The 17,807-nt window shown below is 31.7% G+C and overlaps 1 protein-coding gene across 12 annotated transcripts in view; it reads right to left on the bottom strand.

Annotated features, from left to right (window-relative positions):
• Positions 1 to 15,035, bottom strand: part of LOC148615040 (uncharacterized) — a 45,626-nt gene extending 30,591 nt beyond the window's left edge. For 10 of the 12 annotated variants that reach the window (XM_088589646.1, XM_088589652.1, XM_088589643.1 and 7 more), the window contains exons 1-3: positions 14,910 to 15,035; positions 1,210 to 1,480; positions 494 to 701 (exon numbers count right to left, since the gene is read on the bottom strand). In XM_088589646.1, the coding sequence (XP_088445772.1) occupies positions 494 to 701; positions 1,210 to 1,464 (463 nt within the window). In that variant the 5' untranslated portion in view covers positions 1,465 to 1,480; positions 14,910 to 15,035. Of the gene's footprint in view, positions 1 to 493; positions 702 to 1,209; positions 1,481 to 12,107; positions 12,261 to 14,909 lie in introns of those variants that run through there. The other 2 variants (XM_088589645.1, XM_088589644.1) reach the window with 2 other exon arrangements.
• Between the last annotated feature and the right edge of the window lie 2,772 nt (positions 15,036 to 17,807).

Here is a 17,807-nt window from a genome sequence, read left to right as displayed (position 1 = left end):
CTGTACCACATTTTGACATACCACTTACAGTCTGGTTATACTACTGTGTAAGAATAAAATTGAAGAATGTCAAATTCTTATTTTCTTGTCATTTAAATCACCATTTATCTATAATAAACAACTTTCGGGGTCTACAAAATTGGAGCAGGATAGACAGATAATAGACAGTCAGAAATCTGAACATTTTCTTCATTGCACTTCAATGTTTTCATGGGCCATTTATTGCAATTTATAAATTTTCATAGTTGATGAAATTCCCATAATATCTACTAATCAAATCTTTCAATTTATCTTTTTTCTATCTAATTTGAAATATTTTACAACCCAACATTTGGTCAGACTTCCCAACAATGATAACATGATGAAACTCAATGAAACAATACCCTTGTAAGTTCTATTCACTGAGGTGGTATACCTTTTACACACTCATTGATGGGGTAAATATCAATGTGGTGTACCTTTTTTTAATATTATCTAGTGTTTAGTTACTCACTGATATGGTCTATGGCACCAGCACAAAACTTTCCAAAGAATTTTTTGGCCCCTAAGCTTTTGAGATCTGTGATAAGGAATGGCCAGAGATGAAGAACATTGTTTCTGGAGAAACTGTCTCTTTTTTCTACAACTACCACCCTTGCACCAAGTAGTACTAATTCTATGGCTGCCCTCAGACCACATGGCCCTGATCCTATCACCAGTACCTGAAAAGGCAATACAATCATTGAAGACTGAGTATAAAAATAAGTAATGCTTTTTATGTTGACATCTCAGAAGTTAACATCTAAAAGTGTTATGTTTTAGGGTGTAAATGTATACTAAACATAATGTATAGGTATTTATGTTTAGTAATACATGTATTTCTTACACATATACTGTACGTAAAAATAATTTTAAAAATGGACACCTTTGGAAAATGTCTAATGAAATGGACTGTATATTAGAAAAATAATTGAACATACTCCAATTAGAGGACTCTCTCAATACACTTGTGCAACTGCAGTCTTCATGGTAAACTCTTTGATCCAAAGGACCTAACTATTCTGGAGAATCATTTAAATACATAGGTCTGAAAGAGGAATTTTTACAGACACCTCACCATCACTTATACCAGCCTCTAGCTTCTGACAACTGGTTTATAATGAAAACTGCATCTGAAATGCCTTACTGGTTTCTATTTAAAAATAACAAAACAAATTTCATATTTCTTACCCTAGTGTTGGCACAAGCTTCTCCCCTACGATATTCTTTCCTGGAGGCATGCTTATCTAGTTTTAACCAGATATTCTGAGCCTTCCAGAAATTAATCTTTGACTTGAGTCTTCTGTAAAAGTTGGCATGTGTATCATGTTTGAGACCGGCTGCATCACAGAGGTCATGGAATGTAGATAATATGGATTTGCATGTTCCAGCTTTGGTGAAGTTTTCAAACTGCCAGACCAGCGAGGCAGGCTCACCACCATTCATAATGCATAGCTAGATCCTACAATTAGATGTATATACACTATTAAACAAATAGAAATCAGTTTATTTGTTCATGTAGTACCTACTATTAGTATAACTTTGATTAGCTACAGACATACAATGGCCTGAGAAAGATATAGCTCATAGACAGAATGCCCATTTTTTTTTTTAACTAAATGTACACTGTAAAAGATAAATGCAGTTGCCAGGTTCACTTTGTTCAAGCCATAATCACCATTCCCAAATGGTTTGCATGAAAGTTCTGTTTCTATTTTCTTTTCACAGCTGTTTATTTTGATGGTTTAACTTTTCAACAAAATTTAAATAATTTATATATAGTTGTCTTCATGTTAAAAGGAAAGACATGTTTAAGCTGGAGTCATTAACAGATCTTTTTACCCCTTGTCAAAAAAAATAAAAAGTGGTTACTAGATCTTTCAAAGGCTTTAAGCAGTAATGTAAAGCCTTGAGAAAATGATGTAAATATAATAATCATAATTTGACGAGAATGATTTACATTAAGAAAAAAACTTGTTTTCCAAAAAGGCATATTCTGCAAAAAGTAAAAATGTAAAGTTTATTGCACATATAACTTTATGGTGACAATGATAGAGACACAAAGGATTGACTTGATACTGTAACACCCAATTACTTGGTCAACATAATTATTTCACTGTTCAAATGTCTCATATATCCACACAGTACTACCTTCGATACAACTGACATGTCAAGTCACAATAAATCTTGTTGGCTAAAGAAAGATTTCAATTTAAACCTATAATTTGTTGAGGTGATGGAGTGAAAATTAAGGTATAATGTTACTTGCAAAAAATATATGTTTGAATTTTTTTATATAATACCAATGAAAACAAACCAAGAAATCATTGTTACCAAAAACCCACGGCAAAAATCTCAAGTCTTCAATAACTGTTTATGTTATTTATCAATATATGTTTACATGTATGAAGTTATCTGTAATTGAATTTCACTTTCTGGAAGAGTACATGATGATTTCTACAGGAAATACTTAGATTTTCAAAGTGCCTCAGTAATCTGAAACATCAAAAACAGATTCAAGATTCAAGATGTAATACAAACCCCTGAAGCAGATGGCTGGGAAAGTAAACTATTGGATACAGGAGTCAATAAACTTTAAACTATCTGATCAAACACAACAATTAACAGCTGATCACTGACCACAATAATCTGATCAATGTTAAGTATATCCTTGAATGTATGACATAATATAACTACAATGTCTTAAAATGTAGACAATTACATGCAACATTCCTAAATATCAAAAACTATTGATTATTATAGACAGAGATAGGAGAGAAGATTCATGCTGGCACCAGGATAATTTGTCTTATTTTGGCTAAGTATAGGCACTATTGTTTTGTCATTGCACTATTCGGCAGATATAAATGAGTTTTCCCTATAGAATACATGTACATAGAAAACCTGTGTCATAGTGCATTATACATGTAACACCCGCTGTAATTGAAAACATGATTAAATCAGTCCATGTAAAACTTCTATGATGTAATATAAATTACTGCACAAAGCAAATAGTTTTTTCAAGGTTTTTTTTTTAAAAAAAAAGATAAGCTTCTAAAATAATTTGAATTACTGAATACAGAACAGCAAATTATCCAAAGACATAGACATCTATCAGTTGATTAAAAACATAACACACAATACCGAAGACCATCATAGAAGAAATCCTACATACCTTTATTGTACAGAACAAACATACAAGATTGCATACAAATGGAAATTTACTTATAAAAATAAAAGTATTAAAAAAACTCTTTCTTTTCACATGAAAACTTCTTGTTCTTACAACCTCCCAAAGTATGCAAAGCAATATCAGGAAAGATATTAACCTGCAAGACAATGTACAACAAATACATCCCCTCCATAGCTGTCAGTCTCAGTGAATCTCACTACCAGTAATTAGTAAATGAAGTTTATTTGTAGAGCCAGCTGCTTTACTAACTCAATACAAAACATATGTCTACAGGTGAATAATCATCTGAAAGTTTTCTTTTTCTTTTATCAATCAGTGCATTCAATTTGATTAGCAAACAGAGATATTTAAGAAACATGACTCAACAGCTTTATCCATCCACAATGTGACTGAAATACAGAGGCTTCTTAAAATTCTTATTGCATGTATCAATCACATGTATTACCATATGAAAGCATCAATGTGATAGTTGAAATATTAAACTTTCATAAGTTTTCAATCCTATCATCTTAAAGGAAGGCTAGAAAAACTCCAACAAACGTATTGACATTAACACTCCAACAAACTACTGACATTAACACTCCAACAGATGTAATGACATTAACACTCCAACAAACGTATTGACATTAACACTCCAACAAATGTATTGACATTAACACTCCAACAAACATATTGACATTAACACTCCCACAAACGTAATGACATTAACACTCCAACAAATGTAATGACATTAACACTCCAACAAACATATTGACATTAACACTCCCACAAACGTAATGACATTAACACTCCAACAAATGTATTGAATTAACACTCCAACAAATGTAATGACATTAACAAGCATTGTTACTTTACAAGTTATAAGGCATTTCACACGTAGAACTCTTAAATTGTCCATAGGGTATTATACTTAAAAAAAAAAAACAAGTTGAATTATGTAGCTATAGTCCACAAGAAAAAAAATCAAAATGTGGTTGCCTATTTGGTGCTATGGCTGAAATATAACCATTACAATTTTCAATGCAGATTTTGAACCAGCCCCTATTTCATTATTTGTGAGAAAACGGTGGTTGCATTTATGGTAAAACAGGAGGTCCACTGTCTCCAAATCTGAAAATTTCTGAATCAGTCCATAATATTATGAACTGAATACTCTACTACAGTATTTCAAACAATTCTATTCATTGTACAAAATCTTACAAAGTTTAGAAGAACATAACGTAAACATTACCTTAATGTACACATGAAAAAATGCACATAGTTTAAATTTCATAAAATATTATATGAATGCTTCTAACATGCCCACACCATTGTATACTAATAAGTTAATACCAGTAAATATGTTGAAAGTTAGGATCAGTCTTATGGTTTAAAACACAACTATGTATAATACCAGTTAATGGGATAACAGGACATAATCCATAACTAAATGATTTAACACTTTAATGTTCTTCTTTCTTGTCTACTAGTAATCATAACTTTGTCTTCAATGAAACAGACATTTATTTCACTTTACACAGCATAAGACTTACAATGAAGTGCTGAAGTAATTTAGAATATGTACAATGTATTTACATTGTACATTAAGTTATTTTGATACAAGCAAACAGACAGACAGACTGATAACTATTTAATCCACCATGTACATTAGTGGTCTCCATCACATGTACCCAACATATAAAAGCAAACAGACAGACAGACTGCTATCTACATGTATTTCATCCACAATGTACATGTACATTAGTGGTCGGCATTGCATGATGCCTGTATCCAGCGTAATGTATACTAATCAAGGGAGGTGAACAACAGCTCTGAGAATAAACAATGTTGAAAAATACACCATGGGGGATCAAAAGTTTCAAAAAGTTTTCGAAAGATTCTCCTTTTGGTTAAAATTGATTTTTACCACCAAGACCTTTTGATGTCCCTAAATATGGTTATTGCTATATTTTAACCTATGCAATATGCATAAAAAGTTCTGCAGTTTTGAGATTCAAATTACAAATGTACATGTAAAATATATACATGTAAAACACCTTAATGTACACCCTATTTAATCGTGACCAAAACAGAAACATTCATTTTTAATCTACCTGATTCTGAACTTTTGAAGGGAATAACAAACAGAAATCATATTCAAGTGCTAAGTCGTTCAATTATAAGACAATCCTCAGTGTTTTGAAAAGAGGCATCACAAAGGCAACACTCCTTAGGCCATTGAAAAATGTTTTGAACATGCAAGGTAGAATTTGAGACACCAGCATATGTATTATACAGGGCTATAATTCACAATTGCAGCTTTTATGAATGAAGGAGATATTACAAACAATTACAGCAGTTATCAATAGACATAATATACCCCAATAATATGTACTTAAGATCCATTATACATTGTGTAAATCATATATTCACAATAGAAAAAATGTTCTGATTTTGCCCCCAAGCTAGTTTTGTCACCATATGAAAAATATAAAAAACAAATTAACATGTTGTTTTGAAACCAATGAGATGTAACTAAAAATCAACTGTTTGTACCCTTAAACAAAACCATGGCTATAAAATCAAACCATTATACAATACTGTCTCTACTAAATACTTACTTATCATTTTCGTTGTGTTACATAATCAATAAGGCATCTAAAATCTTAAAAATGGAATGTGTCAGGCTATCAAATTTATTATTGATCCTACAAGGCAGCTCAAAATGGCTCACATATTGCTGTTAAGAAAGCAAAACAAGTTGTATTTATCTGTCAAGATTTTATTAAACATTAACATGTACTCATAAATCAGATCATAACACATGTCAATGTCATACTTTAATTCCATCATGTGTATTAACTACATGTACATGTATGTAAATGCAGTATCAATATTGCCATTTTTGAATTCATGCATAAATGACCTAGAAAACTTTCTCCAACAATGACAATATCTATCCACTGAATACCAGGACAAAATTAAGGTTTAGTCTTTCACTAGCATATAACAAAGACGTCTTCACAATTTCTCATAACAAACCATTCTACACGCCCCAGTTTAGATTTTAAATCTCTCTGTATTCACAACTACCATCTTGAACAAGTTCGGAATTCTTTGATTGTTATCTATCTACTCAACTAATACATGTACTGTATAATTACTAACAATGTTTTTGTTTAGTTAAAGTTTGACTTGGATTCTTTCGATAGACAGACACATTGTAGTAGGGTATGACATGCCATGTGGCTGACAAATGCATGAGCAAATATCAATGTGCATCAAAATCTTCCTTAAACTGCTCTTGACCTAAGCTATTAGAAATCCTAAGTTGTTAATTGTTTTAAGTTATCTCCATGATAATCTGGCAGAATAAATAATAATGTATAACTTCCTTACACAAAATTGTATCTTACAACTTCAACTGTCTCTACCTACATACATTTTTGTATATGTATAAATACAATGAAGCTAAACTAATTTTCTCACTAGATAAAAATGGAGGGACACCATACCCTACCCTCAAAGACCTGTGCCCATCTTCCCCACTAAGCACTTGTGACCCTCTTCATATTTCAAAGTGCCCTGATAAAATTTTGTCATTGTCACCCAAGTCACCTCTACTACATGAAATAAGCATTGCAAATAACTTCCCCTTTCCTTAAATTGCCATACAAATGTACGTGTAAATATTAATAGCTGTATTAAAACAATTTGACAAATTCAAGGGTTTGAAGTACATTACACACTAAACTCCTCCTGTGCCTCTCTATTTTCAGAACCCAACTAGAACAATGTAGACATTAAGGGTTTTCAAAATATTATTTAAATCAGAAATATGTTGTGATAAATCTTGGCTTGTAACATGAAAGACTTTACACAGAAGAACTCATATCATAATACAGGATAAAGATATTGACAACAACTTACATACATGTATAGTATTGAAGGTATCTGCAAGACATTTACTTTTTCAGAGGTCTAATAATCACTACTACTACTATCTGACTGAGCCCTCAACATTTTACAGAATAATTTTGTATTGCAATCTTTGTCAATACAAATTTGTTTTAAATTAACAATTTGGTTCCTGGGTTGACAAATTTACTTATGCTTCCCTTATAAACAAAACAATCTGAAATTTTCAGAAATAGCATTAAAAGTTTGACAATACATGTACATGTATGTTCCAAATGAAGTATTGATCAACACAACAGACAATAAACCCTTATCAATTAACCAAAATGTTTTGACCATGAGACATACATGTAACCATTATATTGTTTGTATATGTTCTCCATATCTCAATATTTAAGGAATGTGCTTACTTAAGTCTACAGCTATAGATCATGAAAAAAAAACAACTTTAAAGGCTAAAAGTACTAAAAGAATCAATGAAAAGACTTGGATTACACTTTATCTCCTTATGTAACTAAACCAAGGCAAAGTTTGTGACATACATCTCACAATCCAATGGGGAGACATAAATACCAACACACTGCATTATAATACATGCCAAAGTATTGTTGGTTTACACTCTGAGAACTTTATATCCCATTTGATGGTTAGTTTAAATGCATTACATGGGAATTTAGAACCCATCCCCACAATCTAATACACAGAACTATTTCTATTAGACCTGTGGTTTAAATTATCTTATTAAGCTAAACTTAGTCAAACAAGTCCAGATTTCAAAGCCTAATTGCCATTAGAAATAAATTACCTCTATATTACTACAAAGGACCATACATATTAGGACTTAACTTAAAGCTGCCTTTGTTCTATTTTGTCTATAAATATTCAGTTTCTAACTGAAAACAGAATGGCAGCAAATCTACCTCCTAATACATGTACATGTAAATGGGGAGAGACAACGAACTAAAATTAGATAGAATGCCAAAGATTACTATAATATACAAGTTCATATCAAGTTTTCTTGACTTATTTTCCTAAAATGGTAATCAAGTTTGTTTTTCTATCAAATTTGAAGGGATAAAAATAAGAAAATGTGACAAATTTGACGCAAAATGATAAGAAATGCTAGTCAGTTTGACAAACTTACAAGTTACATTGTATACATCTGACTTAGCAAAAGTTGTATACTGACTCAACATAACTGACTTATCAAGAGTTGTATACTGACTCCACACATTGACACAACACACTTAGCAGAAGTTGTATACTGACTCGACACAACAGGCTTAGCAAGAGTTGTATAGTGAATCGACACAACAGGCGAAGCAAGAGTTGTATACTGATGCAGCACAGCAGACTTAGCAAGAGTTGTATACCGACTCAACACAGCAGACTTAGCAGTTGTATATTGACTCCACACAACAGACTTAGCAGGAGTTGTATACTGACTCCACACCATTAAATTTTTTCTCCCCCATAAAAAAGTTTTCTTCCCTATTCCTTACATTACTATATGACATATAAAAATGATGAATTACTTCTGACCCTCACTGAACTTTCTTCTTATGTAAATGATGAACCTGCATCATCCTCTAATATACACACATATACAATGTATTTGTAATACACATACAAATGTATTTATCATCAAGATATAAAATAATCCTTTTTAACTTGATGCATTTAAGTACTAACCTCATTATTTAGTAGGTTACCATGACTGGCAAGTTATTAGCAATAAATTGGTAGGTAATTGGGTGGTAATGAGACTTTTATACAGCTGAGAGAAATTAAATTGAGTGTTTATAGTAGACAATGATACTCTACTGTCCATAAACTACAGCCAGACCATGACTAATACCGACATTATACACACCTGTTGATTTTATAGTGACTTACTGATCTACCTAACATTACCTGTCAAAAGGTAAATACTGACCAGGCTGAGGGATTGTATAACTCATTGGTATACACTGAATACATTCCACAAGTACTGTACTGATCAGGCTGAGGGATTGTACAACTCGTTGGTATATACTGAATACATTCCACAAGTACTGTGCTGACCAGGCCGAGGGATTGTACAACTACATTGGTGCATACTGAATACATTCCACAAGTAATGTACTGATCAGGCTGAGGGATTGTACAACTACATTGGTATATACTGAATACATTCCACAAGTACTGTATTGATCAGGCCAAAGGATTGTACATTAGTTCAAACTGAATTCTTATAATACATCCCACACATCTATTAATATTACACTGTTGCGAAATTAGAAAGACTCCAATCAGTACAAAATACATGTAGATAAATATATGATAAATAATAAAACTGATGGATCTATGTCTCAATCACATTTAGCCTTATTTATCTATATATACCAGAACCCTGGGATGAATACAAGAGGAACTTGTAGTAGATTATTGAGTAAGTTTCTACATGCATGTGGACTCTACATTTACTTGTTACTTCTCATAACATGACACCAACTACTACAAAGTGTTAGAATCACAAAGTTTCTCACTAATTGAAATTAATAAAAAAATCATACCAATTGTAAAATTAAAGAGAATCTTTCCTATCTGGTGCTCATTTGGTATAAAATGTACATGTAAACATAATACATGTACTATCAACAAAATGATTGTGAGCAGCCTAAATGTTTAAACCATCAGCATAATTTTAAAACAGAATAGTAGAACAAAACAAACCAGCAGATTTGAACTCATATCAAATCACTTCATTATAGAAAGGAATTCACTCACAATGAAAAGAAATATTTCCTGTTATTCTGGTCCACAGCCATGAAGAGAAAAGTGAATCTATGCATCTATTGTTTACTCATCTTAGTCACCTGGATAATTATTGATAAAAGGCCAATACACAGACAGGTGTTGATTACAGGTGATAAAGTAATAATAAACCTATATACTTATAGAAAGAATAATATTTGAATACTTCAAACCCAGTCATCTTGGAAGAAATTGGATTAGGGGTATGGTTACCAATCTATTGGTACAAAATGTATATAAAATACGGAAAAAAAACCCACTGAACAAAGAAACGATGCCTTTCCAGCCTACATATACCAATTTTTTACCAACATGTATTATAGTCCACTCTGTGTACAGATATGTGGTTTAACTTTTTTCTGAATTATAAATAATAGTGAATTTGGTGGGTTTTTCTTTATACATTTGTAGTTACGGCATAGTTATTGTATTTAAGTACCAGTTCACATAAAATTCAGACACACTCAATGGTAAAGTGATTCATGGTGTAGAAAAATCCACCAAACAAATAATGCTTTTTCAGTCTACATACGATATACTTTCACATAACAATAATAATTTCTGCATTAAGACCTGTACTTTATTGAAAATCATACATCTCCCACAATAATCAACCAAATGAAACTAAACCAAGAAAGATAACTCTTGCCAAGTGCCAATTTCATACGTACAATCTATATAATTTTTATCTCAAAAGCGCAACAACCAAAAGAAAACTTAAGACTAGTTATGTGATCAGTAACTGTTTCTTAACAAGAAAAAAAACTGAATTTGGTGGGTTTTTGACGTGCATGAATCATTTTTTGTCTGATTTTCAGAAAGACTGCTACTTAAAAAGAATGGAATTTAATTTTAAATAACAATCTTGATAAAGGAGTACATATAACAAAAACACTTAAATAAAAGGATAATAACTGAATTTATAAAAAGAAGAATAAGTATGAGTCAATTACCAGGGGCCAGAGAATGACAAATGACACTTGGTTAACAGTTCATAGGTATCATGGAACACTGTAGGATGGGTCAGACAACTAGGGAAACATGTACACCCATCAGCATGGGTGGAGCCTTATTCTATTTTCCTTACATCATGTACATGTGCAATATACACTATCTGTACAAAATATTTAAGGCCAATTTTCTGACATTATACTAGTCATTACAGATGTCCATAAATGTACATGTACATGTACCATATTTTTATTAACCTGCTATCAGTTTCCTATACATTTTATTTTACATCTTTGTTATCAGAAAAAAATAAGCTGCCCTGTATGATATATACATGTAGTCCCATTTCTATTTAGATTAGTGATAGACTTGCTATTAGCAGAACCTCTTACCCTACCCTATTCTACTTCTACAACTACTTGTACAAAACCATACATGTACAGAACCATTGAACAAACTCTAGAATCCACAAAACCATGAACATTCAATTACTTATGCAACCAAGAACAAATGTATATAGACCAATATAAAGCCATAACCCAAATATTGGCTTCTGTTTTTGGACTTACAGCCCACAGTACATGTAGAATACAAAATGTAGTTTCTATCAAATATTTCAAGCCTTATTTTGTTTAAATAAATCATATGGACATTGTCAATATTAGCATGGGTCAGTAACTAATTAAATCTTGTACATAAATGGATTACTATTGTGTGTTGGCTGAACTACTGGAAATTCAATTAGAGTCCAGTCAATGTGAACATTCCAGATGTCTAACTATGGTAAAATGTACAATACAAACATGCGTTAATTTACATTGTACAAGTGTACATGTATATTAATACATGTCCACATGACATGCTTATAAACTGTCAATGAAATGCTAATTATTAAGATAATTAATACAATTGTATAGCGAATGGTTTATACCATATATCAACTAATGTATCATTTTACATATACACTCCATGTACAATGTACAACTGTATAAAATGTCAACATCAATGGAAAATATGTTTTCCTTTTAGCTCAATGAGTTTCAACCAGAATGAGTATAGATCTAAACAAAATCTGTAGAATAACTATAAAAAGAGATTATTGTTTTAAAAATTCCTCAGGGAAAGTTTCTGTGTAATTTAATTGTCTTTTTCATATTATATGATATTAAATAAGCGTATGGCCAAAACCTTTTCTGGGAGTTGAAAAGACAAATAAAAAGAGATTGACAAAGTTTATAAAACTATAATTTACCTTACATGTAAGTCAAGTAATAATCCTTCTCAGTAGAATCCTGAGTTTCCTCAGACACCTACATGTCCATCCCTTCAATCAAGATTTAATACTTTACTAATTAAGTAACTTCCATCAAAGAGTGAAGCATCAGGTCAGGTACATTTTACACCTGTATGATGATTCACTATAACTAGGTTCAGTAGCCAAAAGGTTCCTCCTTTGTACTGCTACCCTTCTGTAATTACTTTTTCATAAGAATTTAAACTTTTCAGGGTAACAACTTGAAAATTGTTTACCATTAATTCACTGCTACATTGTTCTTTTAATTCATCAGTCATTCACACATATAAAAGGGTATCCTGTTTGTTGATCTTACATTTTCATATTATAAATGTACACTTCAAAGTTACTATGTACCAGTAGTGGCAGATCAAAAATACATTGTACATGTACATTGTACTATTTCTTGTAATTCTAACATTTTAAGAAAACAAATGGCTTTCTCTGATGAGCTTCAAATGAAACATAAAAAGTAACTTTCCCAAATATGTTTTGCTTCTAAACATACATATAATATGTAAATGAAAAACTTCACCAAGCCCAGCTTGATACAACCAAAGAGGTTGAACCAAACTACAGTACAGACACAATTTTTAAGCTTGCTACAGCTCTAATAAATGTTTAACACATACATGTACACCAGGCTGCAGCAAGTTTCTAGAAAAAAATGGAAGTGGTCAAAGAACTTTAAAATCTGCAATTAGACATGAATGATAATACAATGTTGAAAAAAATGCTTATTTTTTTTTTATCTTTTTCATAAGTGAATAGGGCCACAATCCTTTAAATGAATCAGAACCTTCCTTTGCTTCACATCTTGTACAATTTCATAAAGACCCATTTACTTTCATTCAAGCTGTTGTCTAAGGAACAGAAAGCCAGTCTACCCTTCGTGACATGGTTCAATTTCATATGATTCTATACATTTACACTTTGGTTTTTTTATACCATTTTAAATTGTACAAATGTACATGAACATTGTGTACATTGTACATTGTACTTCATGAACAGCCCATAATTCCTGAACAGTTAAGGTCATAATTTCCAAAATCAATGCCAACCTTTATTTTGTGGTATGGAAACTTGATATTATTTTTTTTTAAAGAAGATAATACCTAATTAATTCAAGTCAGTGTATGAAAACTATAAATAACAACAGTGCAATACTATAAACGACCACAAATATATACAATGTATTCACTATACTTAACTGCCCAATAGTAGGTTATATTACACAAATTGATCAAAAATTAACAAAACCTAGGTTTAATGTACACTACCAATTTCAATAACCTTAAATTTATGTACAATGTATAATATATAAATGATAAACTAATTATAAAAACAGGCTAACATCGATGTACATGTTCAAAATGTACACTGCATTGTACATAGAAATCTGTATTGTAACCAAATTATGCTTGATAAATACCTTTTAAGGTTAATGCTTTTATCATGAATCAAAACTCTATTGATATCAGAACAGTAGCAGTGTTGAAATGTAAACAAAATTTAAAGTGATTTCGTCATGATCAACATACAATGTCAAGTCCTTTCCTTCAAAATTCTCAATGACTAGCCCGAATAATAGAGGACTGTATAGGATTCAACTAGCCCGAAACAAGCAATGTACACATCATTTCATTTGCCGAACCAATTTTTACTAGCCCCGGGCTTCAGGTTAGTGGCTCAAGGCAAGCACTGCAATGTATGTACATGTAATTTCTAAACTGCAACAGAAACTACATGTGCATAATTTGTAGATTGTAAATACAACTTATAGCAAGCACAGCTCAAGCTGCTGCAAAGTTGCAGCAAGAGCAGAGAGCTCTATGGCAGCATGCATGTGCTAGTTTGTGGGGTGCAGAATGAAGAGAACAAAAATTCATTGTCCAAAAGTGATGTGTCCTGGAGAGAATGTAAAATAACAATAAATGTTCCCAATAATTATCTTAAAAACAAAAACGTTTTCTTGAATGAATATCTAAATATCAATCTTAAATAGAATTTTATTCTTGTTGTTGTGTGATTGTGTTGTATTGTCTGTAACATCTGATCTGGTTGAAAGTTTTTACATGTATGTTGTTCTTTCGACATCATACAAAGTGTACATTTTGTTACTAACTCACAGAGGCTTGTGTGTTTTTATGTTTGATGATGAAATCAAATAACAATTATATATGTAAGTTAAGAAAATTGCTGTCAAATCAAATGAAGATAAAACTGGGATAAAAAGTTATCTTCATCCATTAAAAAAGTTGTTGAAGTTCGTCCCTACAAAATTTTTGAAAGAAATAATTTCAGAGAATTTTTTTTCAATACTGTGATACATTGATAACACTTTTTAAGCACATAAATTTAAATTATTTACCTCCCCTGATGCTGATTCAGAAAAGACAAGTTATGCAATGAAAGATTAAATGTTGTACTAATGTTAAACAAAATAAAAACCCATTTTTTCTTCAGTCTAGAAAACTACGGATGCATGTACAGCAGGACCTCAATATACATGTACATATAATTATGCAAGTCAATACTATAATTTATAATTGAAGTGCAGTTAATCCAGTAATGCTAGAAATGGTCTGGTAACCCTTTTTTCTGATTTGATGGCATCCTATGCACTTGGAGAATGAATAGTAATAGTGTAATGTGACCAAAACAAAATATATGTCATTGATTCAAATTTTCGAATGTAACTTTCCTACAAATCGCATTCAGTGGAATTTAGTAGACATCTCTGAAATATTGAATCCTTACCTTCACATAAAAAATGAAATTTATTATTTGATCCCAAGTTATGCAAAATTTATGCTTTTTGACTCAGTGATTCGTCATTCGTGATACACTGCCATTGTAAAATGTTGAATGCCAAGGACACCTGTTGAAGTTTTTCTGAATCAAGGGGAGATAATCGTTCATAACAACTTTCCCTTTTTGCAGTTAATGTACATCTTTTTAAATGATTCTTTTAACTGATACTGATTTTTTTTAAAGTAAGGAGTACTTTTTAGTCTATCTCGATTGATTGGGGTAAATAACTGCTGATTGCATTGTTTCATTAACATTACGAATACATGTACAATATATCAATTCAATGCAATACAAAGAAAGATAACTCAAATAGGCAACTATAATTGCTTAAATTCTTCGTTACTGCATTTCCAAAGTCGACTATCTTTTCCGAAAGCATAAGGAATGAGGATTAGGCCAATACATTGCTATCGTTCTGTCTTTTAGTTTTATAAAATGTTCACATAAACAAATCTTTTAAAAAAAGTAATAATAGGGTAAATCAAAGAGTAATCAAGGGAACCAAGGTTATAGCGGTAATCAACAGAATGTAATACAGGGACAAAGACCAGACATGGAAAACAGACATACACAACAAAGAACATAAAGTAACTAAAATCATACATACAAAGTAACAAAAGTAAATGAGCAACTCGGACTCCACTAAAAACTGGGAGCATGGACCAGGTGCACCGGTAGGGTAAGCGTTCTCTGCTTTTCTAGAAACACCCGCCGAGTTGCTCATAAAAAGTCAAGTCCGGGGTAGACAAAAGGAAAACTATGACCCGTTGAATAAATCAGTTTTCATGGTATTGATGGATACACCATAACGATCCACGAGTTCATGATGACGACCATAAAACTTCTATAGTGATGACTTCAATCTTGTAGCAACATAACCCTGTTCCAGAAGCCTATTTGTAAGAGTTCTAGCGCGATACGAAAAGTCTGCGTAGTTTCGGCAAGCTCTGGCATAACGTATGAGTTGTGATATGAACACTCCATACGCAGGAGCCGAAGGGATGTTGCCACGGATGAAAGGAAAATTGACAATTCTGAATGAAAAGTCATCACGTTTGTCGTAAAGTTTGGTCAATAGTTTTCCTTTACCATCGATTTCTAAGTGTAGGTCAAGATATGAGGCTGACTTCACAGTGTCTGTAGTATCCTTTATCTCAAGTTCTTTTGGGTAGATGCGATGTATCAAATCCCCGAAATTAGGATTGTTTAAAGATAACACGAAGGGGACCCAGCGGAATTTATGAGACTATGATTTTTAGCTACTAACTTTCATAACTAAGGTGTTTTATTTGGCAATTACTGCAAAATTTTCAACAAAATAATGAAATTAAATAAAAAAGAGGGTCAAGTTATTCAAATTGAGTATTTTGGATCCTTTCAATCGGCCAGCAACAGATCAAAGCGTAAGATTTTATAAATAGATGTGTTTTATTGCGTAAAACAAACTTTAGAAAGCGTAATGTAAGTTTGATTATATTAAGTCTTTATCATATTTAAAGAAAATTTCCACCCATACCCCAGTGAAAATGAGCAAATTGTTTGAAAAGTATATTTTCGATTTTGATACTTGTATCGGTTATTTTTATTATGAAATGCTAAACTACAGCTTATTTAATAGTTTTATGGCAAAATTTGTCACACAAATTAATTGCTTTCTGACAGGGAATGGAAAATGAGCAATTTTCGGATTTTTCTCAATTTTCACTTGTTTTTAATGTCTATATCCGTTTTTACCAGTTTATGACCGAAATTGTAAACTCTTATAGCGTCAATAATTGTATTCATTCTTTATTCGTTATATAGAATAATTGTTACCAATTTTGTAGGAATTTGCTATGTTAAAGATCTAATATTGATGACCCAAACTTCTCCTAAGTAGTCCAAGATTACAGACGGTTGTCCGGTTATCAACTCTCCAAGAATTAATTTTAAGACGATTATACTAGGAACCTCTGTATCTCTCAATTATGAATCGGTTTGATAGCAAAGGAAGTTTTGGGATTACCTTACAATATAAACCAAGCTTTTACTCCCGAAGTTAACAATAACATTTTTTTCAGTACTTTTTTTTATCAATTATCTAAGTTCTCTTTTTATTAAACTAATATTTACTTTATTTCCTCTTATGCAGAGATTTTCTTCACATGAATAATGAAAGGGAAAAGTGATTATCATTATATGAATTACATAAAAAATTACTTATTATCAGAAAAAAAATAATTGGAGTGAATCGCTGAAAGTTACATAGCATGTGGTCAACAATGTCCTTTATGGAAAGTTTCGCACACTCTGAAGATATACTGTACGCAAATTTTACTGGAAAAAAGTCAAGTTCATCACTTTCATGTTCGAAATCAGTATCGCAGGATATGATAGTAACAGTAAAGTTTATAGGTGCTAGACTGTCTAGGTATACGCTAAACTGAATTGGATTAATGTTAATAATGTCTTTCCAAAGATCATCACGTTCGTCTTTCAACGTACTACATGAAATTAAGATGTGCTCTACGATATTTGAAAAGAACATCCCACATCGATCACATAGTAATATATTATCGTCTTGTTCAATAACGGAACATAAGTCAATAACATATTCAGCTGCTTCTCGTAGTTCTGGGTAAAGTTTTGCTATAGTCCAGGCATCGTGTGGTTTAATTTCGCTGTGTACGCGTCGGAATAGGTTAAAATCCTCGTCGCTTGATAGCCTCGAATACCACTCAGAATGTTTAGTCTTTTTTATCTGATCCCTGAAAATAACTGGCCATGCTTTCTTTGATGGAAATTTACCAGAGTCCATAAATGTAACAAGGTGTTCTGTCATATCGTATTTATGAGCTAGTCTAT

Source organism: Perna viridis, chromosome 6 (genome assembly GCF_037379345.1).
Source record: "Perna viridis isolate PV_CMFRI_1.1 ecotype Kerala chromosome 6, ASM3737934v1, whole genome shotgun sequence".
NCBI classification, from domain to species: Eukaryota; Metazoa; Mollusca; class Bivalvia; order Mytilida; family Mytilidae; genus Perna; species Perna viridis.
The sequence above is the reverse complement of the archived record's forward strand: the minus strand, read 5'-3'. Positions and strand labels throughout refer to the sequence as shown.